The sequence below is a fragment of the Chenopodium quinoa genome, unplaced genomic scaffold, assembly GCF_001683475.1.
Source record: "Chenopodium quinoa cultivar QQ74 unplaced genomic scaffold, ASM168347v1, whole genome shotgun sequence".
Lineage (NCBI taxonomy): Eukaryota > Viridiplantae > Streptophyta > Magnoliopsida > Caryophyllales > Amaranthaceae > Chenopodium > Chenopodium quinoa.
The window spans coordinates 1,991,629-2,001,576 of NW_018742381.1; the positions used below are offsets into that span (position 1 = coordinate 1,991,629).

The 9,948-nt window shown below is 31.8% G+C and overlaps 1 protein-coding gene across 1 annotated transcript; it reads right to left on the reverse strand.

Annotated features, from left to right (window-relative positions):
* Positions 1–2,643: 2,643 nt before the first annotated feature.
* On the reverse strand, positions 2,644–4,177 carry LOC110697683. Its single transcript, XM_021875069.1, has 4 exons — positions 4,065–4,177; positions 3,586–3,965; positions 3,346–3,492; positions 2,644–3,203 (listed from the first exon to the last, which is right to left on the reverse strand). The coding sequence occupies exons 1-4, from the start codon at positions 4,175–4,177 to the stop codon at positions 2,644–2,646; spliced, it is 1,200 nt and encodes a 399-aa protein (XP_021730761.1).
* Positions 4,178–9,948: the final 5,771 nt, after the last annotated feature.

The following is a 9,948-nucleotide window of genomic DNA, read 5'->3' on the forward strand; positions in this document are numbered from 1 at the left end:
AGGAATATGATCATATGGAGCCTAAAGAAAATATTTGGACTCCATATAATTATTGGTCGTACTAAAGGTGGACCCAGGCTTAGTTTGGGCTCGGTTTAGTATTTTGGCTCAGATTCTTAACTGCATAGTTGTGCAGCTAAGCTTGCTATACCACCCTCTAAAGACGATTATTTTCTAGTAAAACACATACAACGTTTATCCTCCTCCTTCAATACTTGTTGATCCAAATTATCCATTGCTCCATATTTTTCCTTCTGCAATTTATATACTTTTTAAAAATGTATTTTGTTTTTTATTTCCTTTTTTAGTGCTTAATAAATTAATCAAGCTCATGAATGATGATTGCTTGCAAGTCATAATGAATTGCTTTCTCCATAAATTTCTCCATCCTCAAGTACTTATTTCCCTCTCTCCTCAAATATTTCAATTTATAATTGTAATTTTTATGATTTTATTGATCTTTTAGAGTTTTTGTTTAATTATTTGAGTTCTTATGAATTTGTGATATATATCAATTGAATGGCTTAATTTGAGATGAATATCAATTAAATTTAGTCATTTTCTCTCTCCTTTTTTTATTATTATTTTTTTAGTCATTTGATTCACAATCATGTTATAGATCGATAATTATTTTCTTAACCATGATTAGATTTAAGGTTTATATTTAAATTTTTAGAGTTGGAACAATTACAATCGAAGTGGCTTATAATTTCTGTAAAAAAAAAGATAAAAAAAATGAACATGTTGTACTTTAAAAATGAACATTTAGTACATAAAAAATGAACATATTTTAAACAATTTATTTTATTTTTATTTTTCTTTATTAATTATATACAATGATCTTGAATCTATACGAATATCATGTTCATTTTTAATATATTAAATGGTCATAATTTTTTTTGACGTGTTCATTTTAAATACTAAATGTTCGTTTTTTTAAATATATTCGTAAATTTTTATGAAATGTTCATTTTATTAGGTATGGTCCGGGTATATTATGATTTTATGATAAATGTTCATTGTTAATATACAAAATGTTAATATTTTTTTGACGTGTTCACTTTTTATTACTAAATATTCATTTTTTTTACGTGTTCATTTTTGTGCGTGTTTATTTTTCATTACTAAATGTTCGCCTTTTTTTTACATGTTCATATATTTTTTTACTAAATGTCATTTTGAAGGTTGTGGTCCAACAATTCTATGATTATATGATACGATTAACTATGTCCAATTTTAATACTAAATGATTATTTTTATTAACGTATTCACTTTCTAGTACTATATGTTCATATTTTTTACGAGTTCATTATCTATTACTAAATGTTGATTTTTATTACCGTGTTCATATTTTTTTACTAGATGTTCATTTTATAGCTCGTGGTGCAGCTATCCTAGCTGCACTAGGGTGTAGCTAAGACTTATTGGTATTTTCGTCATAACTCACTCGTTTTATGTCGGATTTGGGCTTATAATATATCGTTGGAAAGAGCTTTTCAGCCCCATCCAACTAAACAATAATTGGACCGGGAACATGGACCAAAATAATCTGGTTTGGACATTTTTATAATTTGGGCACGAAATGAACAATTTTAAGGACACGAAATGAATGTTTTGGGATTAAAAACAGATAATGAATCTTTTTGGATTAAAAACACATTGGGTAAGGTTAAAAATATAGTCAAGGCTTACGGAAACTTTGTGCAACCCTTCAACTCTTTGCCGAACTCGTCAATCAAAACGTGAAATGCACTCATCACTGGGTTTGGTTTTTGGGGAGACACAATCAAGTGTCTACAGTTGTTTGTGTTGTTGTTGGGATTACTACAGTGATGCTAGTGATTCTAGTTATAGGAGTTTGTATAATGCTTAAGGTGTAGTTGAACATTAGTTAGTTAACATTAATGCTTTTGTAATGGATTATAGTGGCAGTGACTTCTACTTTTGCAATGTAAGCTAGATATCTTTTGCAAGGAATGAATTTAATAAGTACCTAAACATCCCACATTCCATTGACATAACCAAGAAAATTAGTTTCACAACTTAACAAAATAGGCTTTCAAAGCCTAACACCAAAGTATGTTCAAAATAATACCTCAAACAGTTAGTTTATTACATGAATTCACAACATATCAACCTAAAAGTCTATTTCATCACACAACAACAGTTCATTGAGTCAAATTTGCATTTTTGAAAGTCTGCAGCTTAGCCCTCCTCGCCTGCACACTATCTTGTTGTATTTATTCTTTGCTGCTTGGATAAGGTTGATTGGAGGAGGGTGTACTTTGTTGCTTAGATTTTGGCTAGGCTCGTTGTTGACTCTGTGAACCTTTCCTCTTACTCTTCAAAACCTGGTTGCTCTTGGGGGAATGTCCTGTTCCCAATGTTGTTAGGTCCTACCCCTATTGCACTCTGTTTTAAAACAAAAAAAAGGATCAACAACCAATTGCATCAGAAAATGTATTAAGTTAGTAACATGAAGCAATCTTTACCTTCTTTGCTGCTCTAATCTCACTCTTCTTCCTCTCCTCCACTACCCATGGTGATTTTAAAGGTGGTCTCCCTACTGATCTTTACTCACTTGGTTTAGGTATAGAAGGGAGCTTGCAAGTCTTGTCATAGTGCCAAAATCCACCACAATTCCTACACTGATCTTCCTATTTTTGCTCTGTTGTTCCCATCTGCAAATGTTCCCTTCCTATGCTCCAGTTTTCTTTTCTTTAATTTTGGTCTTCCTGGTTGCACTTTGAAAGCTGGTGGTTGAGGTTCCCTCATTTTCACTCTCTCCCAATGTTTGGGGCCTGACATTGGTTGTATTATAGGCTCATAAGCCCTCCTGTAGTTGTTCATGCTGTAATAAGGATGGACATACTGCCCAACATCATACCTTTGGTCTTGCATGCATGCATGCACACATGGAATGCCTGTAAGCTGCCAATGATAATAACTACAGGTTCCATTTCCCAAATCAACTAGAACCTGGTCATCCTTGAGCCGCACTTCATAAGTTGCATCCCTAGCAGCTTGAACAATGCAATTCCTAGACACATAACTCATCCTTTGAAATAGCTTCCCAATATATGGAGTCAAGTTGCTTGTGATTAGCTTTGAGTCCTCCCACTTCTCATTGTTCCTTTTCATCATGTACCTCCTCATCCATTCCATCTGGGTGAGGATAGGTTTGTCTCTAGCATCTCTAATAACTGCATTGAGTTCATGAGTAATTAATAACCAAGGTATTGAGTTCATGAGCCATTAAGTGACTTTAAGTAAGAAATTGAGTACATGAGCAAGTGTCACAACAATAAATAATCAACTTCATGAATTAAGCAAGGAATTAAGCACATACATATGTAGTTACTCTAGCAGCACTCCAAAAAAGTTCTTTGAAGACAGAGCTAGTGAACCTCAGCTTGAAATTTGCCCAAATATGCCTGACATAGAACCTTGTCTCAGCCTTTGGAACTATTGCAGCTAGAGCTTCAACCAATCCTTGTCATACAACATCCAAATAGCTACCAATTCAGTGACATATTCAAAATAATGACAAATTATATGAGCACCACCACAGAATAGGGTCGGCACTATTTACCTTCTGCCTGTCTGACATGAAGGTGAATCCAAAACCACCCGCACTTCCAATTTTCTGCATTAATGATTCCAAAAACCATTCCCAAGTTTTCCTGTTTTCAATCTCAACAGTTGCCCAAGCTATAGGATAGATGTTGTTGTTCCCATCCTTGGACACTACTGCTAAAATTTGACCTTGGTAAGCACCTTTCAGGTGGCAGCCATCCACCCCAATGATTGGCCGACAACCTCTCAAGAAACCATATTTCAAAGGCATTAAACAAATGAACATCCTCATAAACAAGGGAGGCTCAGGCTGATCAATACCATCTACTACCGCATTACAACCAGACCTTGAATTATACTTCATCACAGCCTTCCCATAATCCCAGACCCTTGCATATTGCTCAGTTACTGAACCAAAAATGATCAACTTAGCTCTGCACCTTGCCAGCCAAGCCTTAAAGTAGCTCATTTGAATACCCAGGTCTTACAGCACCCTATCTTTGATTTGCTTAATCCTCCAACTAGGATTACTTTTAAACTCCTCCAGATTTCTGAAATGTACTCTGTAGTCACCTTCTGGTTCTCCTTGGTTCTCATACATGTATGCTTCAACCTCATACACTTAATTTACCAAGTTTGTTGTCTGACTAACTTCTTTGCACGCACCTTGAAGTTACACTTCACTCCACCACAAAGGCATCCTACTTATCTTTGTGTCAAACTAACAGCCACATCTATTCCTACACTGAATATTAATCCTACTATTGTCATTGTGTAAAAAGTATTCATACCTATTCTCAACAGTGGAAAAGCCAGGATTTTTTATCTAGGAGGACAAATTTCGGAGGTTTAATGTTTTGACAAAAATCTCAATAAAAAAAATGATCACATAAATTGAATTGACAATTATTCCTATATGATAAAAGAGGAGTAAAAAAGTTTCATTGTATATTAAGAAAATTATCCAACAGATGATTAAATTTATGTTTGTAAACCCAATTTCAAGTTATGTAATCCAAGAATTGATAAATACGAATTAATTACCTTGCCATTAAAGTCAAATATAGTTAACCTGAAACAAATTGATGATAGATATGAAGGAGTTTGGGTTACATTCGAATAATATAAACGCAACTTTCTCAAATCAATCATATTATTACAAATATACTATGTATATATAAATAAAATTTAAAACTTAGTTACAAACAATTAATTAATAGTAATCTATTAGTTAGAAATGTAAAAAAAAAAAAAAAAAAAAAAAAAAAAAAAAAAAAAAAAATTAAGCACACTTTAGTTAAAGAGAATATTAAAAAAAAATATGGAGATATGAATGTATTCATAAATAAATTGTATGAACAACCCATTAATAATTACTATCAACAAAGTAGTACTTTATATATAAACTATAAAAGGAAATTCAACAACCAAAAATTAAAAAAAAAAAAAATCCTCAAATAAGGAAAAGGAGGGAAAAAAATTGTTGAACATTAGAGTGATAAAAAAAAACAAGGAAAAAAAAGGAAAAAAAAAGGAAAAGAAAGGAAAAAAAAAAGCTATGAAATGTTAGAGTTAAGATTCGAACCTAAGACTAAGAGTAAACCTTATTCATAATTCAACCAGTGAACCATGTCAGTGTATTTTATTTATACCTTTTTACTGTATTTTCTTAAATTTAATAATAATAAAATAAAATAACTTTAAAAAAAAAAATTGGAGGACAGTTGTCCCCCCCCCCCCAATGTTCCAATGTGGCTTCGCCATTGATTCTCAATAGCATGCACTTTTAGGGCCTTTCTCAGCACTAAAACATTGTTGAACTTAAGCCTATGAACAAGTGCAATAGGCTTAGTGAAGTCAGTTTTTTCATTAAACTAAGGATTGTTGTCCTCTTCATTAGATGAACCATCTAAGCTTCTTAGCTCATCAGATTCTCCATCATCTTCCTCCTTGATATGAACTTCAGTCACATCCAAGTTCTCATTCAACCTTGAACTAGGATCCTTTATAACCCCCTAATCTAGTTCACTCTCTTTCTGCAATGCTTTCCAAGACTTCTTATTAACTTCTCAAAAATCACATCTGAATTCTATATAAACCACTTTTCATCACCACTATCATACTCCTCCTCACTAGGCTCCTAGTCTATGTCAATATCACTCCTGTCAGTGGAAGAATATCTCTCCTCACTCTAAGATCCACTATCCTCACTATTATCCTTAAAAACCAATCCCTTTGCAACACCTTTCTTTTTTCCCCTTCCCCTTATCCAAGATCTTCCTACTACTAAAAACCCCTTCACTATTTGCTTTTTCTTTTCCCTTATCCTTCCCTCTACCAGAAACCCCTTCACTCTTTGCTTTCCCTTTCCCCTTTGGCTGTCTAAATATAAGTTTAAGAGAATCTTCCCTTTGAATGACCTCATGTTCTGTTTTATTAAGTCTTGGGCTCTTCCTAAGTGGTACAGCCTGTCCTGTACTTTCCTTACCCTTTGTTGAAGCCTTTTTTGGAGTGGGCTGGGCCTAATGTATGGGCCTTAGTGTTTCATCCGCAGTAACAAAAACTTCAACATACCCTTCCCCATTAACTGTCTCTAACAACCCCCTAACTTCTTCTTCATTCACTAGTTCCCTTCTCCCAGTGTTAAAGGTCCTCCCTCTTTGTTTGTACCATAATCTATACTGCACAAGGACATGGACATTATAACTGACAAACCCATGTACATCAGCCTCCCTCAAATAATGCACATTAATCTTATCCATTATCACATCCCTCCTCCAATAACATAAGCCACCACACCAGCAAAGCAAATGCTTTGTTTTTTACACTCTCTTGGGAACAAAAGCCCCCCCCCCCTAACTCTGAATTGAATATCAATTAATCCATCTGGGTTAGCCATTATCTACCCAATAAACACATGCAAAAGTATCCAACAAAAGGCAACATAGCAATACCCCAATTACACGGTCAACCACACTACTTCCAAAATGAAATCAACCTCAATTCAACAACACACATCAGTCAACATTGCACCAAAATCAAACATTAAAGTAAACAATTAACCAATTAAACTAATTAATACTTAAATTACACACAAATTACTTTAATTTAAAGTTCGATTGCAGATTACACATAGTAAATCACACCCAATTTGACTTATTTAGGGTTCCAATTTTTATTTTTTTTTGCCCAATTTACCCTACTATCCACAACAATATTGCAAAATTAACATCATTAATTGCTGGAATTTACTTTAAAAGGTTCGAAAGGTACCTCTTTTGGAATCTTACTGTTGTTGCTCTTAGAAACCACGAAAAAACCAAGCTTTATGGTTGCCGAAGATGGCTGACGAACTTTAGTTGAGTTGTTTCGCTCCTACTCTAACACCTTTCCTTGCAATTGAATTTCTCAACCACACAAATTAGACTAGGGTTTGATTCTTCCTAGTAATTTTTGTTAGTTGAATATTAATAGAGAGAAATCAATGAAGGGAGGAGTAGTTGGGTAATGAATGAAGGAGAAAGAATCGAATTGAAGAGGTTGAATTTTGGAGGGTAAACAAAAGTGTGGGCCCCACACAAATTTTCCGTCATAGAAACTGTTATCTAGTGGTGAAATCAAATTTTCATTTTTTATGAGGTGTTATAATAAAACTTTGAAAATTTGTGGTGTTATAATCAAATTTTTGTGATTTTTGTGGTGTTATTTTCTAAAAAAATCCAAAAAAAATATGATACTCTAAAATTACACATTAAGATGAATTCAACATGATCTCACATGAGTATATTATGACTTACTCCCTCCGTCCCATACTTTCGTGCCTGTATTCCTTTTTTAGTGTCCCAAAATATTGTGCCTATTTCTAAAAATAGCACATAATCATTACTTACTTTTTATCTTTTCCATGCAAATTACACATATACCCAAAAAATCATTACTTACTTTATTCTCTTTTTCATACAATATTCTCTACTTTTTATCTTTCCAATAGAATATTCTCATACTTCCACCATCAATCAATAACATAATACTAAAGCAGACACCAAAAATGATATGTGTCATTTTCTGGTGCTATTTTTTCCCTCAAAAAACCAATTCTAAAAAAAATTAAAAAAAAAAATCTTACTTTATTATTATTATTTCTATATCTTTATTTATTGACACTTTATATAGAAATTACATATTTTCACATTATATTGACATATTTTTATTGAAAGATTTGTATCTTTATTCATTGACAACCTAATATATATTCATCAAATTGACATATTAAACATATAATATTGATAGGACATGTTAACCAATTTTTTTCAAAAAAAAAAAATATTATTGTACATATATCAATTCATTGATAAATATCTATGTGATATTAGCCGTAAAAATATTTATTTAAATCACTGTTATTATCAAATTGACCTTGTATTTATAATATTAAAATAGACACAATAATTTTTTAATTTTTTTTATATTTTAATTTGTATTTATAATATTAAAATAAATACAACAAATGACTCATTTTTTTCCTATTAATTTACATTGAAAGTTATCGGCAAGTTCGTTATAAAAATAAGGGAAATTATCAATAATACCCTCCAGGTATTGGCTTTTATCAATGGTACACATCATTAAATTTTCATTATCACCGGTACCCCTAAACTTTTCCCTAATTTACTACAGTAAGCTTGCCGTTAATTAAACGTTAATTATACTAGTTTTTTGTCTGAATTTACTTGACTAAAATGCCCCCCATTCAATAATCCTCCCTCCAAGCCCAACCAACAACAATTAATACAAAAAAAAAACGATCATTCATCTTCTTCACTCTCCCCTGTTCTACTTCTTCTTCTGTAAACCCTACTTGACGCCTTTCCCCTATTCTTCTTCTGGATTGAAGCAAAATCCTTGGAATTTTAGTAACACTGTGTGGAATTTTAAAGGTTAGTGCTTTCTGGAATTTTGGATTTTGATGGTTTAAATTGTTAGGTGTAAATGAATGTATGTATACATGTGTAGTTTGTTGTTGGATTTTGCTCTTACTTAATCTCGATTTCCATACGATCATGTTTGTGTGCTAAATTTTGTATTTTTTAGACATATAATTCGATTTCCAAGTCAATGAATTTGCATGGTACAGTGTAAATGTTGAACTTTAGTGTAAATTTGTGTTGTGATGTTTTGGTGTGCCCTGCCAGATGAACCCCTGGTAAACAAAGCCATTGATTTTCCAGAGATAAATAACTGGAATCAAAAGAAAAGAAGAGCGTTGATGGAAAGGTGAAGAGCAAACAAGAAGGGAATATGTTATAAGTAGGGGAAATTTCACAAAAAAGGAGGGAAAATTGGAAGGGAAATTTGGAGGGAAATGAAATGAGGGGGGCAATGTTGTATTTTTAGCCTCCTGACCTTTAAAACGCTGAAAACAAAGTATAATTAACGTTTAATTAACGACAAGCTTACTGTAGTAAATCAGGGAAAAGTTTAGGGGTACCGGTGATAATGAAAGTTTAATGATGTGTATCATTGATAAAAGTCAATACTTGGAGGGTATTATTGATAATTTCCCTAAAAATAAACACTATTATTACTTGAAGTGACGAAGTTGCAACTAACTATCTTTAACTTTAGTACTTTACTAATTAATAACATAATACTAAAACAGACACCAGATATGACACGTATCATTTCCTGGTGCTATTTTTTCCCTCCAAAAACCAATTTTAACAAAAAAACTTACTTTATTATTATTTCTATATCTTTATTCATTGACAACTTATATAGCAATTATTGGTTTCAAAAAAAACTTATATAGCAATTAAAGATTTTCACATTATATTGACATATTTTTAGTTAAAGATCTATATCTTTATTCATTGACAACCTAATATATATTCAACAAATTGACATATTAAGCATATAATTTTAATAGGATAGGTTGACCATTTTTTTTCAAAAAAAAAGTTATTGTACGTAAATCAATTCATTGATAAACATCTATGTGATATTAGCCGTACAAATATTTATTTAACTCAATGTTTTATTGTCAAATTGACCTTGTATTTATAATATTAAAATAGACACAATAATTTATATTTTTTTTTGATATTTTAATCAGTATTCATAATATTAAAATAGACACAACAAATGACTCAATTTTTTTCTATTAATTTACATTGAAAGTTATCGGCAAGTTCGTTATAAAAATAAACACTATTATTACTCGAAGTGACGAAGTTGCAACTAACTATCTTTAACTATAGTACTTTACTAATAGTGCACTTATTTTTGAAAAATGACATAGTATGTAATCTTACCAAATCAATCAAAGATATTACGAGTATAAATTACAGGTGATGTGGATATTTTTCCTAGCAT